This window comes from Hyaena hyaena, unplaced genomic scaffold (assembly GCF_003009895.1).
Source record: "Hyaena hyaena isolate Hyena2069 unplaced genomic scaffold, ASM300989v1 scaffold_731, whole genome shotgun sequence".
NCBI classification, from domain to species: Eukaryota; Metazoa; Chordata; class Mammalia; order Carnivora; family Hyaenidae; genus Hyaena; species Hyaena hyaena.
The window spans coordinates 11245-33521 of record NW_024081360.1 but is presented as its reverse complement, the minus strand read 5'-3'; the positions used below and the strand labels follow the sequence as shown (position 1 = coordinate 33521).

At 39.7% G+C, this 22277-nt stretch overlaps 1 protein-coding gene across 1 annotated transcript in view; it reads right to left on the bottom strand.

Annotated features, from left to right (window-relative positions):
* Positions 1–21445, bottom strand: part of AFF3 (AF4/FMR2 family member 3) — a gene marked incomplete at its 5' end in the record, with an annotated part of 440051 nt that extends 418606 nt beyond the window's left edge. The window contains 5 exons of the mRNA XM_039218000.1: positions 11600–11985; positions 12115–12424; positions 13450–13570; positions 15893–15967; positions 21292–21445. Of these exons, the coding sequence (XP_039073931.1) occupies positions 11600–11985; positions 12115–12424; positions 13450–13570; positions 15893–15967; positions 21292–21445 (1046 nt within the window). The remainder of the gene's footprint in view (positions 1–11599; positions 11986–12114; positions 12425–13449; positions 13571–15892; positions 15968–21291) is intronic.
* Between the last annotated feature and the right edge of the window lie 832 nt (positions 21446–22277).

Below are 22277 nucleotides of genomic sequence, written 5' to 3'. Positions count from 1 at the left end.
AGATCTAACAATCCTATTCTAGGTGACGCCACAAAGACAGATGAAAAGCAGAGCCTGTCCTCAAGGCGCTTACAACGTATTTGTGAGACAAGACAGACAAACAAAATAGTAAATAATAATAAATGGTAATATAACACACATTGACCTTATAGGAATTTAGAAGAAAGGAAGCTCTTTGGTGATTGGAACAGACTTTGGAAGTGCACGACTTATGTCAGGGTCTGGAAGAAAGGATGGAACATTTTAAGATTTCCAGTCTCCCAAGAAATTACATTACAGGATCCCTACCTACAGCTACATCACAATTCCATAAAGATGGAGAGTTTATCATTTGTTTTATACTGAATTATAAAGAAAAGATGGGCTGCACAATCACTTATGCTGGAATATGGCTGTAGGGAAAAATAAACAAGTAAATAAAGTCTTACCTTGATCAAAATAAAGTCCAGATGCATAACTTTTCATCTACTTCCTTTATGGTTTTACATGTTAGACTTAAGTCTTTAATATAGCTATGGAAATAGCCTTTTTCACATAATTACAAAGGAAAAGATCAAAAGTAAAAGAGATACAAAATTTAATTTCTACATTATAAACAAAGGTTAATCAAGAAACTGGGAGAATTGCTTCCAATATATTTAGAAAAGATTCATCTTATTAATTTTTTAAAAACTCCTAACTCAGTAAGAAAAAAATACAAACACTTCAGTAGAAAAATGGGTAAAGAATGTAAAAAGAAAATTACAAAAGATTATATATGATAACCTTTCTTCACTTTAGAATTAGAAATTAGATATCTAAGAATTTTTCCTTGAAAATATCTATACAAATTTACATATAAGGCTACTCAATGCAGGATAATTCACAATAGTGGAAAAAAACCTAAAAAACAGCTTAAATGCCCAATAAAAGGACTGTGTAAATAAATTATGGAATCTCCACAGGATAAAACCACTGAAGTTCCCAACTAAATGAGATGCAAAGACCATACACTGAATGTTGCCAAAGACTGTTCAATGACATGGCAAAGTGGTTATGGTATGTAAGGAAGATAATTGGGAAAATAACCATATATGGTAACTTCACCCCAATTCAATAAATAAGGTCTAAGTATAGAAAAAGACCAAAAGGATCTATACCAAAATGTTAAATGTTAACTGTGGCTATTTCCAGATTGCAGGATTCCATGTGATTTTTTTTCCTCCTTTATGTTCTTAATGTTATCCAAATTTTTATAATGAAGACATATTACTCTCAAAGTCTTTGCTGCCCCTTGCAGCAAAACTTCTGGAAAGAGTTGTCTGTATGTAATATCTCAAATTCCTCCTCTTAATTTTCTCTTAAACTTAGACTTTGGCCCCCAAAATGCTCATTGAGGTAACTGGTGACTTCCATGTTACTAAATCCAACATCAGCAGAATTGAAACTGATTAATTTCCTTCCCTTGTTGACACCCTCTTTCCTCGTGTCTTCTAGATACTGCACTGTTTCCTTCCTGCCTACTTATCTCTTATTTCCTGTCTCCTTTGCTGGCACCTTCTCTTCTTACTAATCCCCTGATGTAGGAGTACCTGAGGGCTCAGCCCTCTTCTTTAGCCACACTCACCTGAGTGACTTCATCCAGCCTCAAGGCATTATCACATGTATGCCAGTGACTTCCAAATCTGTAGCTTCAGTCCAGATACATAATTCCTTCTCTACCAAATTCCACACCTGTGGCTCCAATGTATGTGCCTACTCATGTATACTTGGATGTCTGATAGATACCTCAAACTCCAATAAGCTCATATGAATTCCTGCTCTTCTCCTCAAAAACCTGCTTCATATACAGCTTTTCCCATCTTCGTTGAAAGTAACTTCTCCCTCTCAGTTGCCCAAGTTAAAAATCTGTCCTCAATTCCTCTCCATCTGTCATCCAACCAGTCAATCCTTACCTGTGTCTCCTCCAAATTATATCCAGAATCCAACCATTTCATCATTTTTGCTACAACCTAGGTCCCTATAACTACCATCATCTCTGCACACCCCTCAGCCCCAGATTAGGGAAATCATCTGCCAAGTGATCTCCTGCTTCCACCTCTACCCATTATAGTTTATTCTCAACATACAGCCACACTGATCCTTGTAATACTTAAGTCAGATCATGACACTTTGACCTCAGCACCCCTGAAGGGCTCCCAGTTCTTACTTACAGCAACACCATGGTCCTTGCTGTGGCCTAAAGCCCTTATGTGATGTGGATTCCTTTCCCATTTCCTTCCTCCTTGTATATTCCACTCCAGCACACTGTCCTCTTGGTATTAGAGGGCAAGGAGGTGTGTTCCCACTTGTGCCTTTGCCTAAGCTACCTGCTCCACTCTAGCTAACTTCTTCTTTCTCCTCATACCTCCTGCTAACCTTGCCTCACCCTCTTCTGGCTCACATTTCACTTTCTTAATGTGGATTACTTTATCTACCCTTTTTAATATTGCAACATGCTCCCTATCCTCCAAACCTAACTGCACTCCTCTACAGGTGTAAACCCAGCCCCCTTTACTCTGCTGTGCTTGTTCCCTTTTCTGAAATACTAATTACAAAGTATAAAAGAGTAAAAAAGGGTAATACTAACCACAATTTATCAAAATGGTAAAGGAGTAATCAAGATAGGCTATACTGAAGCAAGGAAGGTTCCTCTGAAAACTCGTGTTTAAATTACTTTGATGCCATCTGGAAAAGGGTGGCATGACCCTGAGGCGGGGACTGTCAAGAGGACATAACCAACAGGAATTAATAATAAAACACAAACACAGGAGAAATAGCCAGCAATTTGAAGTCCCAGTGGGCATGCCTAAAGCTAAGAAGTGCAAGTTATTGGAAGGTTGATTTATATGTCAACATAAGGAAGGGTGAGAGCTGTCCAAAGATGGGAAACCTATGCCAGGAGGTGGTAATTTCCCTCTTAGCTGTGGGGTTTGAGCACAAACAGGATGAGCCTCAACAGGGACATCACAGAGAGGAGTCAAACATGCCACAGCAGGTTTGGAGCAGACCTTCTATTGCCCATGCTGTCTCTATGAGATTTTCAAGATATCTAAGAATGAGGAGGGAAGGGAATGGCTGATCTATATTTGTTTCCAGAGCTTATGTAGATCAGTAACTGAATGCACACATTTTTCTATTTTCTACTGTTTAGCCTTCTGTCATACAGATAAGGAGTCAACCATTTACTGTGTATTATAGGCATGCCACTGGCTACGTGGACCCAAATGCTATGTAACCAGCAATATTTCTGAAGGATATGTCTCCAAGACAACAAATAATAGAGCTCTGGATAAATGTGTGGATTATGTTTACATAAGTTATGAAATAATGCATTACCATGAATAAGTCAAATAGGAATCATGACAGAAACAAAATCCATGAAGCACAAAATGACATACAGAGAAAAAGGGCCAAAGGGATATTCTGGGAATTAGTGTTCATTGGAATCAATCAGTACATGTAAGAACTCCATGTATTCCAAGCTATTTCAAATCCATTAGAACTTAATTCACGTGGCAGAAAGTTTGAAAATGTGGTCTCTCCCCCACTGTCCCCTGCCCCCCTCATCACCCTCCTCATTCCCAAGTCCTCACACTACAACTCCCATCATGTAGCCAGAGAAAGAAGCATCTGACTGCAGCACATACACAGAACACTGCACTCACTGCCCCCAGGCCAAAGCTTTTGCTCATGAAAACCAAACAAAGGACAACAAGGAAAAAGAGGCAGAGCACATAACATCCCTGGCAGAGCCACTGCCTGCTTTGGCTTTTGTTTCTGAGGCCAGCATATAGCTCTATGGTTTATTTTACATGGGCTGTGTTTACATACATCAGTAAATATGGTTCCCATTTCTCTTTGTAACAGCAGCTATAAATTATATGTTGGAAGTGTTTGGCTTTTCTCTTCCCATAAAAGGTTTGGCAGGAATTACTGAGGCCCCGAGCAGAGGAGGTCGTGGTTGGAGGGGAGTGACTTCCTTCACCCATATCCTTAAATTAATTAACTAATTCAATAAATACCTATTGAGCACAAACTATGTGCCAGGCACAGTTTGGGAAACTTCAGTAAACAAACCAGTAAAACAAAATCCTTGCTTTTTTCACATGGATAGTCTAGTGAAATTCACCACCACACCTCAATTTCCAGATTCTGAGCTCTCAAACTATCTAGGGCTGAACATACTAGAAGGTAAATGTGAAGTAAACATAGCTACTATAAATAATAATAATTATTATTTTATGAGTTATTATTATAATTGTGGATTTTTAAAGTGCTTGCTATGTGCCAGCCACACTATTCTAAGCTCTGTATAAGTATTAACTTATTAAATAGTTATAAAAACACTATCAAATGCTACCAGGTACCGTTTATTGAATTGTGTCCCTCGCCATTTTAAATTTTAAATAGAGATGGGGTCTGTAGAGAGGTAATCAAGTTAACAATGAGGTCATTTGGGTGGGCCCTAATCCAGTATGACTCATGTCCTTAAAAAAGGGGAAATTTAGACAGACACACACAGAGGGAAAAAAACATAAAGACACAGGGAGAAGATAGCCATCTTCAAGCCAGCAAAGCTGGGCTACAACAGATTCTTCCTCACAGCTCTCAGAAGAAACCCAACTTTGACAATACCTTGATTTCAGGGTACTGGCCTCTAGGACTGTGAGATGATTAATTTCTGTTGTTCTAAACCAACCAATTTGTGGTACTTTATTATGGCATCCCTAGCTTACTAGTCATGATTCCATGTCACAGATAAAGCCACTGAGACACAAGGTCATCTGGCTAGCCAAGGGACTGGGAGTCAAAGTCAGACCATCTAGCTCCAGAAACCACACTCCTCATTCTGTTCTAAAATCAGGCCAATTACTGCAGAGACAGGTGCTAGTCAGTATCACTTCTCAACGCGTCTGCTGATCCTAAAGCCCGACCTTTGGCCAAAATACAAAACAGCAATGTCCAGGGGTGGCTAGCACGCTGCTTTGTCACACTTGCAGCTACAGGATGGAGTGTGTGACTCACAGCAGGGAAACTGCACTCTCATCTACCATAAAGGTATTGCTAATCCTGGCTAATCATGTGGGTAAGTGATTCTCCTGCTCGGCACAATTAAACATGCTATTTAATACTGTGTGGCTTCAAAGAGATCTATTTCAATGAGTCATTCTAAATACTATCTGGAAATTTTTAACACTTTTCCTCAGCTCATATCTTGTTGATTTTATATTTCATTTAACTGGAAATAAAGCTCAAGTGTGATATGTTCCACTAAAGGTAATAATAGCTCGGGAAAGCCAAATACACAGAAAGAAAGAGAAAATTTGATCCCAGGCTTGGCAATAAAACCTCAGGAGGGGGCTAAGCATTAAATAAGGGAGAATCGTGTCATTCAAGCTTTACGATATTAATGCAGGATAATCTTAGTCTTCAAGATTTCTATTATTTCCAACAAATAAACACCAAAAAACTTCCAGAATTTCATTTTTCTTTTTCCTCCCCCCTCTCTCTCTGTCTCTTGCTCTAGCTCACACACATGCACACACACAACCACTTCCAATACTGTCATTTCTCTATCTTGTTTGCTTTTGTCATTTCAGAGGTATTTCTAATAAGAGTAATGTAGGCAATATTTACTGAATGCTTACTATATTGTCACTGTGCTCAGTACGTGAGTTGTCAAGTATGTCAACTCATCAAGTGACTCCTCTGCCATGTGGATATCATCATTTTCTCCACATATAAGAAAACTGAGGCCCAGAGAAGTTAAACTACTTGCCCTGGGCCACATATCTAACAAGTGGCAGAGCCAGAATGTGAACCTACACCTTGCAGAGCCATCAAGATTCCACCATGCATCCTGTGTATCTGAAATTTTGCCCAGGATTTCCAACCAAGAACAGATGTAATACAAAAGAAGCGGCTTTTGTCATTGGACTGTATAGTGATACTTTTCCAGGGTGGGAGAGGTTCTGGAACTATATATCATCTTTTCAAGTGGCTCCAAATACAGAGGCCTCAGGCTCTTGATTAGCCCCAGGTTTGGAGTCAACACACATAAGGTTGCAGTTTAAGGGAAAACAGCCCCATAATCTGTCCAGATGCTTTCCGGGAGAGGAACTTTATGAGAACTGAGAAAATATACAGGGAAAGTAGAGTGGACTCACTAATAGCCTCCCTCTGGGTCTCGCCCTCAACGCTTCCATCATTGGGAATAGTTTCTTACCTTATGGCTAGAATATGTGGTTTTATAATATGAACCCAGAGAGGGAAAAGGATGGAAAAGGACACCAGCACCTTCACACAAGACACATTTTAATATGCTTTCTTCAAAGTTTTCAATAAAGGGTTATAGAAACTGAAGTTATTTTTAAGTGACTAAGTGCTTTACCTTTCAGGGCCTTGCTGGCTGAACATAAAAGTAACCAAAAAATATGGAAACATTTCCACTTGCCAGCCTTCATTTTGACCTTCAGAATGACCCATCTATAAGATGGAAAACAAGTCCTTTCATCCCATATCTGAGATCAAAGTTGTGGGTCTTCACTCTTTTAAGTCTACAGGGTACAAATTGTGTACGTCCTCACTGCGGGAACGGACAGCACACATTACATGGAGAGGAGGAAGCACAGAGCGCAATCATCTGTGCTGGTACTAAGCAACCCCCACCCCCGCTGTCCCACAAGATGTGGCCTCTGTCTGCAGTGGGTGAAGGAGGATGGAGGTGATGACGATGGGGAGGATGAAACCATGACAGACGGGGAAACCGAGTCTCCAGCCTGGCTATACACCCTCATTTCATCAATGGGCCATCAGAGAGCATGCTTCCATTTGAAAACATTATACATCTCAAATGTAATTAAGAAATTTAGACTGGCATGAATATGTAATGTACACATTGCTCTGCAGATGCCTTTCCCGTCCGACAGGCTGGTGCCGACTTTAATTTGGAAGAAATCCATTTTCATACAAAGGTAACCAAGAGTGACAGGAAATAGAAAGCCTACATCATTTATCTTCTGTGAACTTAAGGAAAAAATCAGTTAATTGCTTTTCTAGGAAGCTATTTTGTGGAATCATGGTGCTTTATCTTTCTGTTCTTATTCATGGTATAAATGGTGATTTGAAAATGCCCGTTGTGAAAATGCTGATTAATCAATACATCTTCAACTATTTACTTATTTTAACCAGTAAAATTCTGACCAACCAAAAATGGTGGGTTTCTGTTCTTGTGGATGAATTATCAACCACTAGGAAAACTCCTAATATACACATAGCCTATTAACTGATATTCAAATTTAGGTATCTCTTTCCTCATCACGGACTAAACTAAGAGCAGCAGGTTCCGGGTTCTCTCCTTCCGTCCCACGCCTTTCAGATGTGTTCTATTCTCAGCCATCAGAGCCCTCTGCGAGAGTAGTCTTAAATCACTGCTACTTACTAAATTAATAACAAACAGAAACTAAAATGTGTATGTTTTGGAATACCCCTGAAGTTGTAACTTGCTGAACAAACTGATTTCATAGCCCATGAGGCTGATATCCCCATATTTTGTGTCAGTGGCACTGCATATTAGGCTTTTTTATAGGATTGTCCCATTTCTGTCTTCCTGTATCACCTAGCATATACATATGCATTTTTAAATTCTACCAAGTTTGAGGCCAATATAAAGTACTCTTTTCAAATCTGAAATTATCATTTTAATAATAATGTCATATGATTCCATGAGTGAAGGATGGATATAGCATGAAGCTCATGACACATAAACTTCAGGGCCTCTTAAGTGAACATTCCTCCAAGGCCCCAGGAAGGGCTGTAGCAAGGAGCTAAAGCATGATTTTGTAAAAATTTCAAGCATGAGATAATTTTTCTACTCCTTTTTTCCTAACAGAAGCTCCCAAGACCGTATTTATCTTAGGTCCCACAAAACCTGTACCTGCTCCTCTAGGTTAACAGTCCCCAGTGTCTAGATCTTGAATTACATGTTAAGGGCAAGACATTTATTTTGCATGTGTATGTGGAACAAAAAATAATTTGCTTCAACTCCAAATAAGATTTAGTGTGCCCTACCCAAGAATGTTCTAGAATGCATGCTGCAGTCATTTCTTATGTCCCTCACCTAACGCTAGTCACCCTTCCAAGCGGCACTCCAGGGAAGGCTCACTTAATGAGGGATGGCATCAAGACTAAAAAAAAGCTCAGCTATAACAACAAAAATATGTTTTTCATTAAACACAAAACTGTGCTGGGAAAAGCCAGCCAAGAGACAGGTGTATCAGTTAAGGAACTCCCTTGAGGTCTTTAACTTCCACATCAAATTGCACTGAATTTTTCCACACTAATTACCTATTATTAAAGACTAAAGAAGTATAACAAATAATTCACCATGGCAGCAGATAGAGTGCAGATGTTATAAGAAAAAGAATGAAAAATTTTATGAAGTGTAAAATCAAGCAAAAGAGATTCACAAATTCACAATTTTTGAAAATAACATTGAACACTTTTCTACCACAAGGATTATGAAGGTGAGGAAATTTTCTAGGACTAGAAGGCCAATTTTAAATTTAGTTTGGACTGTACGTGAGAGAAATTGCAAATTAAAAGCTAAGTGCTGGAGTCTAATTTATTCATGTAAATTTTCTGCACACAGCGATCACATCTTAGAGTTTTTTTCAATTTCTCACATCACATTACACCTAGTCACTGATTTGATTTCTTAGGAGGACCGTACCTATACAATGCCCTACAGCTATATTTGGATCTCCCTTGTCTTTACCATTGTTACCTAACACTTCCTTTCAGCCCCCAAATCCTTCACACAGGCCTAAGTCTTATTCTACAGCCAATGCCCTGGGAAAGTATAGTCAAGTCATGCAAGTCCCCTCGAGGTCACTGCCTCTATTAATTTCCCTAAAATAATGCATTCCTTACTTCATTGGAAATTAATGTCAGTACTATCACGAGGACATTTTTGTATTGGTACTACCTGTGTAAAAAAATAGGCATTAATATTTCTTGTTTGCCACATCTGTTTTATTCTCTCCAGAAAATAAAGGCAAGTAGTCCCATTAGACTAAAATCTAATTAACCGATAAAATTCTTCAGTTTCTACGCTATGATTGTGGATTTTATAGAGATGTCCCATAAATACTGAATGACATACCTGCAAAAGGGTATAAATAAAAGGGTCTCTTGGAGTACTGTAAAAAACAAACAAGTAAACAAAAAAACTCTTTGAGTCTGAAAGACGGAAAATGTAACTTATACGTAGTAACCTGCTGCTAATTGGGAAAGAGTCATTTTCTTATTATAATAGACTGGTTAAACACTCAAGTGTTGCAAAATCAAATTACCATATTTTTCATAATACGCAAAGTTTTTTTGCTAAAATAAGGACTGTACATCTCTCATACCAAAAACAAAAAAAACAAATCCACCAATTAAAATTTTGTTCTATGAACGACACTTCTTACCTTTTTCTACCCACATATGATTGGCGTCTGTAGAGTATTCAGTATAGAACGTTGTGAAGGGAGCAAGCTAACAGGCTCAATGTCATTACATGAGGGAAATGAAACACTTCCTGTATAAAAGCTCTAATTTCTCTTAGTATGACTTTCTATCTCAAGCATTTCCCTCTTTCTGTGATTACTGAACCGTAGTACAATGTGTCATTTCCAATCTGGGGTCTTGGAAGGGCGTCCTGAAAAGTGTCCATGTTATTAACGACATACCCAAAAGCCTAATGAAATCTATACTTATCTGCATAGGGCTGTACAGGCTATCAAAAACTGGCTTTTAACCAGGGCTTTATCAACTCATTGGGTTACAAAGTAAATAAATAAATTACTACCTAATAAATTTGAAGTTTCTTTGGCACATAAAAATCATTTTAACAGGGAATTAATTGGATTACAATTATAAAGGATTTTTGGTGGTTGCAGCCACCTCTATTCAAGGATAAGCCATGTTTTATTTGCCAGGTCATCTGATGATAACAAAAATCAAAGGGCTTGATAAATTCATTCTGTAAGGTGATATTAATGTGTGTTTCCTACAAACTTTTAAAAACATAAATGCCTGCAGAAATTATATGTTGCTTCTATTAATTCCTAAGAATACTTTATGGGATTCATCATAAGTGAATAATTAAAAGGAGTTACTGGTAAACATGTCACTTCATTTCCTCATTAGAACCTTTATAAACATTTCAGAGTAAAAAAATATATCTTCTCCTTCAAGGGTAATATGTTGATCTCCCAATGGTACATGGCACTTTCTGAGGTGATAGCTCAGCTCAGAAATGATTAACTTCAGCCTTGTCAGACTCCCAACAAGAAACAGAAAATCATTTGTGTTTCAATTGGTTATTATGTCAAATTAAGATATAAAGAATATCCTGCAATTTTACTCCATCTTTAAAAATAAATATGTCTAAAAGAAAAAAAAAATGGACAGTTCTTAAATATGTCTAAAAGAAAAAAAATGGACAGTTCTTGAATCCAATGGACAGAATTCACATTTTATATTAGTATACCACATCACAGCAAAACAAAAAAATGTACAGGCATACTTTTTTGTGTGCTCTTGACAACTATCATCAATTTGGAATATAGTATGAAATGTGTTTCTTTAAAACAAAACTTCATTTTCCATCCAGATTTACTGTTCAAGTGAGTAGTCACGGCTTCTTTGCTACCTCTGTGATTATGTGATTTGCCTTTTTGAATTCTAATATTCTATACATCCAATATACATATTTTATAATGCTATAAATAAATACTTTAGATTAAATTCGAGATGCAAACAAGAAGAATCTGAACTCAAAGATTTCACTTCTCTTTGTATAATCTAAGATCATTTTTATAGGACAAGGAGAGTTCTTACTTGATTAAAATCAATTAACCTGGATTTTAAATATTAGAATGTGGATGAGACATTGATACATTTGAATATTCATCATATTCAATATTGAGTCTTTTTTTTTTTAACGCAGGCTCCATGCCCAACATGGAGCTCAAACTCATAACCCTGAAATGAAGACCTGATACCAAGAGATAGATATTTCACCAAACAAACCACCCAGGTGTCCCTCAATACTGAGTCATTAAATAGTTACTTTAAAAATCATGATGAGGTTTACTTTGTGAAGTTTGTCATGGAACATTCCAAAAGTGACAAAAAATGTTGAACTTCTGACCACTTTTACATAAAAATTAACCTCTTTATATATAGCCTTTATAACACTTTTATTTCTAATATATAATATCTGTGTCAACACTGACTCAATAACAAAAAAAAAAATCCCTCATACTATATTGCAGGAGACATTCCTTTCTGTATGAACGCAGACACATAACTGCATATATTGGAACTTAAAAATAATTTGGTGATAATTGATTTGAGAAGATTGATAAGAAACCATTATTTATGTGTACATCCTCCTTTAGGGATTGCTACAAATCCTGCCACATGGAGTCATTCACACACTGAAATAAACATCAGAGTTTAATCTGTAATTGCCCAGTGGTCACTTAGAACTGCTCAAGTGTATATGGGTGATATTGAGAAGACTTACCTCTCCTTGCTTGGGGATGCTGAACTTGGAAAGCTTGGTTTTGGCTCTGGTGGACTCTGGCTTGGTGGCTGGGACTCCCCTGTATGATGTACAGTGCACACTGGTTTCTGTGGATGACTTAAGCTTTGGAGACTCATCAGGAGCCTGATCTTGGCCATCCATTGGCCGCACATATGCAGTTGGTTTCTGCTGGACCAGGCTGGGTTTTGAAGCCAGGGATGGAGGAAAGTTCTGAACACAGTGTCCGCTGCTGCTGTGCTTGGCTGCCATAGCAGGTGGCCTTTCCTGGGTCTGAAGACCCACCTCTACATTGCACACTTGCTTGGCTCGTGGCTGCTGTCTGCCAACACCATCTCCAAGCAAGGTCCTGAGAGAGCCTTGTTGTGCTGAGTTGGAAGAAGAAGAAGAAGAGGAAGATGAGGATGAGGGGCTCGACACAGAGTGGTTAGGTTTTTTATTATGGTTCTTTGGGTTAGTAGATCTGTTCAAATCAAGCAACCTGTGTCCGTGCTTACTTGCTCTCTGTTGATCTGATGGGGGGTGCCCAGCCTTCTGCCAGCCCATGGTGCCCCTTTTACTCTGCTGCACAGGGACAGCTGCTGGTGTGGAAGATGCAGTGCTACAGACAGACGAGGGCTGGGTCTGGGCTCTTGAATCCGCAACAAAATGTTCATCAATCTTGTTCACAGGAGCCTGAGGAACCCCAGGTTTGGGAACGCCAACGAGATGACTCTGATTAGATCTATCAGTTAAAAAGTCTTTCATTTCATCATAATTGCCTAAAGTATTCTGGATCCGGTTGGAGAGCTCATCCCCCTTGTTAGTCTGGAGAAAGAGAAACACATGTACCCTGCTGTTAGAGACCACAGAAACACAGGAAACAATGGAGAGGTGCCATTATTGATCAGAATCAGTCTTGATCACATTCAGAATGAGAGCTAGGGGATGACATCAAAACTGCTCTTTGCTGAAGAAGTCCATCCACACTCTGCATCATGCCAGAACCAGGAAGCTGTTAAGAGCCTTAGACTACATCAAAAAGGAATCTATCCTTGGTGGTGCTCTGCAGCTAAGGAAATCAGAAAATTTACCACTGTAGCTGCACAACATAGTCTCAAATAAGGCTTTCCAGGATTGGGTTTTCTTTTCTTTTTTATAGTCCCTTTGGAAGCTTTTCTTAAAAATTCAAATTTGGCTCAAATTGTTCTGCTGCCAATTTCTAAATTTATAATTATTCTTGTAAGAAACCCAGAAGGACAGGCAAAAGAAGTCAGTGTAAAGCTTAAAATGAACATGGGGCTAAAGAGCCAAGAAGCCACCACCCTAAACTATCCATAGTTCTGTGCTGCCTCAGATATTAGTGAAATCTTGGAAGACCTTTCATTTTAGAGGAGAGGCTGTTCCTCTGGCCTTTGGTATAAATGAGATGCAATCCAGCAGCTTTTTTCTCATTACACTATCAGGTACCCTGAACACAGTGTGACCCATGTGTGGCAAATGTTACTCAACCTCTTTATATTTCCTAATAGCTTAGAAAAAAAAAACATAACAAGTGGCATTGACTTTGAAAATCAATGCAGAAATGAAGTCTATACTATTGATAAAAATCACAGCAAGCAGCTCTCCCTATTAAGCAAAAGTTACATTTTACTGAGGGAACAGGCAGTCAAGTCGTGTGAACTAGACACCAAGATCTGTAATCTGAGAAGATCTCATTTTGAGCGGCTGAGCTGTCTTCCTGGGGTGAACATGCAGAAAGCCAGCTGAAGTTTGGTTGGTTGACTCTTTCAATACGGACTGGAAGCAGAGGTACAAGTGAGGGTGAAGATGAACAACAGAAAACCATCTACCTTGTAGGGTTCACTGAAGAGGGAGTAACTCGAATTAAATGTGCCATCATCCTGCTGAGTTTCCTGATTTCTTCTTTCTCGTTCTTTCCTCCGTAACACATTTCTATCTGGTTCATAGACGCTGCATCAGGAGAAGGAAAAGAGAACAACCACATAGGAAAAGGTTAACGACTAAAGTCCTGTGAAACTTTCACTTGAGTGCAGAAGTCTGGTTCATGGACAAATGGCGATGATAAGAACATGGATCAGATTAAAGCCAGTCTAATCAAGCAGTCTGGGCTTGGGTATCTGATAATTACATTCTTCAGGAGCAAAAGAAAATCCTTAGGACAAGTTCCAACCAGTACTAGACCTCTCTGCCTGATATGTAAAACAGGAAATATCTAAGCAATTTTGACAGGAGAAGACTGAAAGTAATCTTAAGGCAGACAGTAATTACAGCGATGTGTAAATAGGAATTATGAGCATATTTCCTCTTAAGACATAACCTCTGAGCGTTCCATGGGAATGCTCCTGTTCTTGCCTTGCCTTTCCTTTCCTTTTCTTTTTTTCTTTTTTCTTTTCCTTCCTTCCTTCCTTCCTTCCTGTCTTATGGCTGTGTTTCTGTAATGATTCTTTCATTAACTAGCTCTCTGAAGAGCTGTTAAAACTCCATGCTGCAGTGGTTTTCACAGTTATGAGCTTTCTTCGGATCTCTGCTAATCAATCAAGTCGTCAAACTACTACTGAATCAATTCTTCCTTCTGATATATTTGACACTATCAAATAGTGTCACTCTCTCCTCCTAACTATGAAAAATGTGCCAGGAGGAAGGGGTGCAGGCAACGAAGGGAGAGAAGGGAAATTGAATTATGGTGTGTCATCAAGGATCTCAGCCTTTTTGTTAAAGAAAATTAATATCTACTCTCCCAAAATACAATTATGAAGTGACCAGACACCAGATAACTGGGATGACGAAGGGAGTGTTCCTTCCCCCTCATAAGGAGGAAATAAAGGGGCTAATTCAATTAATAATAAGGAAGTGACCCATTTACTGAAGGAAGGAAAGACACGTGGTTTTTTCAGCGTGGTACATAAAGTGAATCTTGCCTCAGTGGAGACAAGGGAACTGACATGTCCCTCAGAATGAGCACTTCTTCATTTCCTACCAGAAGCATTTTAAGTGACGCTGTTTTGCTTAGAGCTCCCACTTGATCTAATGCACAGACGTCTGAGCTGGGAGCCGGGACAACCACCTACTGACTGTGATTCTCCCATAACCAGCGACATGATGATGGAAAAGCCACACAGTCTCTCTGCACCCCAGTGTATTCATTATAAAACAGGGATGTTTCATGGCGCTGTAAGGTTTAAACATGAAGGTAATCTACAAAATGGCTTTGGAATAGCTTTAGGTGCCCAAACTCCAATGTACTGCTTTTAAATGTTGTTAATAATAAAAGGATCTGTGAGTTCACAGAAACATATGAAAAGAGTAAGATTCTGTTTTGTCTAGTTTTGTTTTAGCTAAATTGCTATCTCGAGTATAAGAGAATATTTGTGTCATGTAGCTGTAGAGGACACAAATAAAATGACCATAAAATAAATACTGCTTATCCTTCTAGCTCTGCCCAGGTGGACAAAATATACTTCAAATTCACTAAAGGACAACGCTAAATATGCTTCCAGCAAGGCTGTGAGAATACCTAAGGCATTTCATTTAAATTTAAGATTAGGAAATGTTAAAATACCCAGAACATGTCATCTATTAGCATTTTAATTCATCTTTAGTATGTTACCCAAAGTTATTAGATTGGGGAGTTCAACCAGTGACCTTCACATAAACAGAGGCTGTAGCCACAGACTTACCAACTGAGAGGCTAACAGCTCCAACATTGCAATCACTAAGAACTCTCTGGATGGCTATAGTGATAGTGACTGGCATAAGGAGGCATAGATGAAAATGACACTCTCATTCACAGAACCAGTCCTCAAGTTTAAAGAAGAGGCTATGATTGCCCTGTCCTGCTGGTGGACATTTGCAATATGAGACTGCAGCTTTCACGAACATTACGTGGATTTCAAATGGAGGCTGCTCTGACAACACACAACTCATGGTGTGGATGGGCATGAGGTGAGTTTAAACCAAGAGGACAATTCAAATTTTACTATGAACTTGCTAACTTTAGGACCCAAACCAGCATTTGCAATCAGAAAAATAAGTTTGCATAGCATGCGCTGCACTTCTTCCCCTCCCCAGCACACACGGGTATCTGCAGAGCACCTACTATGCAGGACTCCATGCACAGAGACTTCCACAAACATGCTTGCTGCCTTCAGGCAGCCAACCAAACACACAAGACTGGTGTGATGCATGAAGTGGCCTTATGTAACATGAAGCAGGCAGGTGGTCATTTAGGATGATTTCAGGACTTCTGAGAGGTCCCCATGACCAAAATAATACCTCCTACATCTGCTGGCTGACGACTGAAATTCCACAACTAGAGAGTCATTCCTCTGGCTTAAGATGTCTTCACCCCTGTAAGAAATGTAGACACCACAAGAAGGGGAAACACTTTAACCTGATCAGCCCTTGGTATCTGAATGTGTATGAGTTTGTCAGCATCTTTGCCAAAGGCCAAGGAGATAGGGCATGGGACATCAGGGTCCCTATGGAGTCCAAATATGAGGCATGACAAAAAAAGGAGGGATGATGTAGAGTATAGCAATGCAAACAAATTTATAAACTCCACCTGCTTTGCAACATGGCTTAGATGTTTAGCATTCGGCCAAAAGCCAAAATCAATTAGGCAGATATCAGATTTGCTATATTTTCAGGATCAGGGAGTAAGAATCACTTCAAAATCAGAGAAGTTGGGAGGTCAGTGGCAAGCTGCTCCTCTTTAACTAAACTTGCTTCATTCCCCAATCCATTTAAAGATAACCAGAAGCACTGCAAGATGCACACCAGTGCTGGCTTAAATTTCTCTAATGAGGTTCTACCTACATACCCAGCCTACAGCTTCTAATACTAAGAAGGACTGAACATCCTCAGGACCACCTACACATAGTCTTCTAATAAAAATGCACTGGCCACTGGGGTGTGTGGGTGGCTCAGTTAGTTGAGTGTCTGACTCTTGATTTTGGCTCAGGGCATGTTCTCGTGGTTCATGAGATCGAGCCCCACATCAGGCTCTGTACTGACAGTGTGGAGCCTGTTTGGGATTCTCTCTCCCTCCCTCTCTCTGCCCCTCCCCTCACTCTCAAAATAAACAAACAAACAGTTTCTTAAAAATGCAATGGCCATCTTTCACGGGATAGCCATGTTGTTTGTGCCATGCAATACCCGCCACACCACCAGATGAAACCAGAATGACCAAAAATGACAATCATCCCCCCCCTTCTCTAGAACAGAGCAAAGGAAACCCAAAACGAGAGCCAATGCATCTTCAGTGCTTTCCCTTTGGTTTCTCTTTCCCAGCCTCCACGGAACATTTAACCCTCCCTAACAGTGACCCTCCTGACTCCTCATCCTTAACTAGAACCCACAAACCCCATCTGTCATGTCAGGCTTAGGAAAATGTCACCTGTTTAAAGCAAATGTCATTGTAGAGAAAGTCGGGACTTTCCATGCCCTATCTTTCTCTAAGTGTCTGAATTTTATCTCTTCTATCAATACCAAAAGTTTTGACTCATAAAGACAGTATCTTCTCAACAGTGAGTCCACCATTCTATTAATTACCAGTGAAATCTGTGTAGGTACTTACAATTCTGGAGAGTGCCTTTCTCTTGATCTCTCACTATTAACACTTAGTCCTCTGTCATTCAAACAATGTGAAGAACATATCATTTACTTTAGAAGCAAAGGAACCTTTCCCCTGACATGCTGAAAGTCAGGTCAGCTTCCCTGGAGATGGTTGACTAACGTTGTAGAGAATTCTTATTCCTGGCATGCCAATATATACATTAGACTCAGTAAGAGCCTCGTGTTATGAGCTGTTTTTTTTTTTTTTTTGTTACTAGCAGATGGTGAAATTGCTATCGTCTGTAAAGTTATTAAAGTTATTCCTTATTTCCATGAAAATTATAAGAATCACACTCCTCAAATGCATGTCACCAAATGTATTTATTTATTTTGTATGAAGTTGGAGGCAGCCAACTCCTACAATATTATTTATTATTTATTGCAGATGCATAACATTCCCAGAAAATGGAGCTTTTTAATCAACTACCTTTAAAAGACTCTCATTTTTAGAATAAAAAATATAGCCAATGAAAAACAGTAAAAAAAAAACTTCTGATCATTAACCCTTATTTGTTTTTAATCTATAAAATGAGGGAAGTATAGAGTTCAGCAAAGTCAATTATGCTGATTAGGGAGGAATAGAAGTCCAAACATGAAATTATCACCATTTCCAAAATTAATGTTTCTTTGATCATACAGTAACAGTATGAAACTAAATAATAGCAATACCTTTGAGTCTGATGGCTTCTCCCTTCCACTGTGCTCAAAACATTTCACACGTTAATTATCCTTACAATGTCCCTTGGAGAAAGACAAGGATGGTGGATATTATTGCTAGGCTATCTTTTCTAAAGATCAAGGGACTCAGGGTAAGAGTTTGATCAACAAAACAATGTCATAAAAAAGACATAATATAGAAGGGACAGCAATGTCAATCCATGGAGGAGGGGCTATCCAGGAGCCAAGAGGTGGACACACTTCCTAAACCCTGATGTGGACAAGCCTTGTGTTAGAAAACTGAATGTTTGTCTCAAAAAAGCAAAACAGGACAAATGAAACATAGGGAAGCTACTTTCCATTCAGAAAAAACTAAAAGGAGAATTCTGGAATAAATTCTGGGTTGTTATGATTTTTTATAGTCCCCCAAAAATGAAAAATAAAATCAGTTTCTTTCCACAGTACACATGCCAAAAGGATATCTGTGTGATACAGAAGAGTGGAATAGAGAACAGGTGAGTGAATTTAAAACTTATAGGCTCCAAAGTAAGCCAGCTAGGTGTCAAATAGGTGTCACCAATTTCCTCAGATCCTACCCATTCTTCAGCCTGCTCTGGTCTCTGCCCAAGCAGCCGTACTAGAGGGAAAGGTGCTGGAGCTGGAGTACCTGCCCCCTCTGCCGAGCCCAAGTTTGACCCAGAAGACCCAGCTGGCCAGGAGGGACTGCTCTCCTTTTTCTCTAGCACTGATCCATATGCAGCCTGTTCACATCCAAACATTTACTACAAACAAACTGCATTTCCCATGGACGAAGCTTTCAGCCAAGGGTATATGTAGCTAATTCCACCCCCGACTGCAATCATCATAGTGTTTTCTTCTTTAAAAACAAACAAACCCAAAAAACAAACAAACAAACATTATCCTACCTACTGGTATGTCTCCAGAGTTGCAGTCTGGGAAACAAGTGCATTCAAGGGGAAGGGAGGGAACACTCTCACCAATTTTCCGAAGAGAGTAATCATGCTCTCCATGGTTAAAAAATATTCTCCTCTTCATAACAGCAGAAATACAATTCACTTCAGTCCAAAAGCATTTCCTGAATGCCATGGTGTTAGATGCAGGGGAGACAATTAGGGCTGTTACTGGCCTTTCCTGCTGCTAAGAAGCTAATGGTTCAGAAGACAAGGCAGAGAAGAGGGAAGGGGCCCATTCTATAAGTTTTTCTAATTTTATTTTAGAGAGAGAGAAAGAGAGTATGGATGAGTGGGGGAGAGGGGCAGAGGGAGAAAGGAGGGAGGGAGAGGGAGGGAGAGGGAGGGAGAGAGAGGGAGAGAGAGGGAGAGAGAGGGAGAGAGGGGGAGAGAGAGAGAGAGAGCGAGAGAGAGAATCTTACACAGGCTCCACACTCAGCACTGGGAAGGAGTCCATTCTAAGCAGAGAATGCTGACATGGTGCATGGCTGGGACACTACAGAAGAGAGCACAGGGAATCTGGAGTGCTTCCTGCAAGAGACTCCTTTGAGCTGGGCCTTGAGAAAAGGGCAGATGGAGGAGAGTGAAGGAAAGAAATGCCTTACCTTAAAAATACAAGGTACATAAATCACTATTAAGTGGATTTTGAGAGAGTTTGGAGGCGGTGACCCCTGCCCTCCCCAAACCATCCTACTTGTTATTAACCAGATGGAATTCCACATTCAAAGTTTCATTTGTTTGGTTTATCCCACTGCTACCCTGTCATTTCTACCTCACCCTAAATAAGTTTATCAGATCTCTTCCTGAAGCAGATTTGGTTTGGAGTGAATAAATGAAGGGTGGATGAAGGGAAGAATACAGTTTGTATTAGGGCTGCCCTTGAACACCCTGACCACAGAGAAGATAATCTTTTCAGTCATGGTATACTTACAGTCCTTGGAAAACATGCTAACCTTTCCCCTGGACTGTGCACTGGCAGCCACAGGGGCAAATAGGAAGAAGAAAAGGCACTAAGTGGAGAGAAGAATGTTTCACAGAAACTCTCCTGCTCTTTGGAGCAGTAGCATCTACAATGGTGCATAATTAAAGAAACTTAATCAAATGCTGCAAAATAATAACAATTGATTTAAACTTAACATGTCAAATTAAGTATCATCTCTTGTTATTTATAAAGCAAATGATCAAAGATCAGTGATCCCTTCTTAAGTTAGAGAAAAGCAAGACTATAGAACTATACTTGCAAATTCATTCCTTAATCTATAGACAGAGCTGGGAGACTGAAAGACAGGAAAGTAGTCAGAGAGTGAGCAGGTGAGAGAAGTAAGTCAGGTGGGGAAAAGGAGGGTTAGAATCAGAGCCTGGCAAAGAGGCAAGGATCCTCCAGCTAGAGTTCTTCAAGATCCTGAACTGTTGTAGCCATGGTGCTGGTGCCAGGGGGTGGCAGGTGGGAAGGGTGATGGTGGTAGTGGTGGTAATGATGGGGGTGGGGTGGTGATGAGGAGGTGGGGGGGAGGACAGTGATGGTGGTGATAATGGGGATGGTGATAATGGGGGTAGGGGTGGTGGTAGTTAGAAGGGTTGGGGGGGGAAGTGTTGGGGGGGGAAGTGGGTAGGGGTGGGGTGTTGAGGGAGTAATGATGATGGTGGTAAGAGTGGTAGAGGTGGTGTGCTGGAAAGAGGGGCTGTGGGGTGGTGGTGGTGGTGAGAATAGTGGTGAGATTGGCAGTTAAAGATCTGCAGAGGAGCAAGGACTGGTCAACGGTGCGTATAACAAACGCTTAAATCCTGAAGAATATCATTCTGCCCTGCTCACTTATACTAGGCTTTTCTTTCGAATCAGGTAATTCCAGTTCTCACGCCTGTTCCCTCCATTTTCCCCAAGAGCATTACACCGCTGGCTTGCCATCAGCTTTCTAAGTATGACCTGCAATATTATTTCTACCATAGGTATCTTGAAAAGGTCAGTCCAATCTTACATGTCTGTCTCTGATCACAAAGGTGATTTCAACCTTAAATCAATCTTGAAACTCTCTTTGAGAGCATTTATAGATCTCTGCCTCAGGGCTGCCGATCTGTTCTACAAGAATGGGAAAAGAATTGAGGATGGTTTGTGCCGTAATCACTTGTCCTATACCACAGCTTTGGTGAAACTACGAAACAGAAAGGAGTCACAAAAATAATGAACACCCCAGACAAATATAGCCCAAAAATATTCCAAAGGAAAATAGCCTTTTGGGATGTTCCATAACATCTTACCAAACCCATTAGGCCCATGTTAAATTTTGCTAATAACAACTACCCTTTACTATTACAAGCAGCCACTGCCTGAAGCACTTTACATGCATTATTTCACTGAGTAGTCTTCAAAACCCCAAGAGACATCATCCCCATCTATCAGTGAAGAAACAAGAGGCTCTAAGGTTAACTAACTTGTAGAAGTCCCATAGCCGATGAGCGACAATGCTGGTGTCTGAAGCCAGGCAGTCTGGCACCAGAGACTGAATTCTTAGACTATGCTCTGCTGGATCCCCAGGGAACCTACTACTCACTGACAGTCTTTGACAAATGGTATCCCCATCTTTTGCTAGTAAATGCCAGGCAAAAAGGTGTTAATTTTCAGATCATGACAATTTCAGTTCATTCTTCTAAGATCTGCTAAGTTTCCTTGGTTGATAAGCATTAACTTTCAGAACTCTTGTAAAACTTGTAAAAATATAAGTGGGATAAGCAATTCAAATGAGTCAGAACTAGCAATTAACTAATACTTCAGTCCCTGAATTCTGTACAGTGGATTACTTAAAAATTATGAAATACCATAATTAGTGCATTTCGTAATGGCACTGACAAAGACAAGCCGCTTCTGCAGTATGGCACTGGACACTCATCTGTTCTTTACTGACCACTTAGTGAGTCCTAACTCCATTTCTAACTCAGTAGGAATGAGAACTGCTCCAAATATCTCTCGTAAATACCCTCCAGTGAGTTTTTAGAGAGATGACAGATAAATGACAGCTTTGCATTTCCAAGGGTTAAATGCTTTTCCTGAGGGATCTTAAGTCTTGGTGCCATGAGAACAAGTGTCAGGTTCTAATGGAATTGTTCCATTATAAATAAACCAGCAGGTTGAATGATAAGCAGCTTTCAAAGAGGCTTTCCATATAGGATAAACAGAGAAGTTAATTTGAGTTTCTTAACAGGACCCTTTTCCTTTACAATATAAAAGTGCTTTAATATGAAGCAATTACTCTGATTTATCATCTTCTCCTTGTTAGAACATAAAGATTCAGCAAAGCTTCACAAAAGCAGTAGTAACTTAACCAAGTGAGACTTAACTGCAAAGTCCCTACTATGCTTTTTCAAAGAGCTCACTTCTAGGCAGCAGCACCATACAGCAGCCATCAATCACAGGTGTCCAT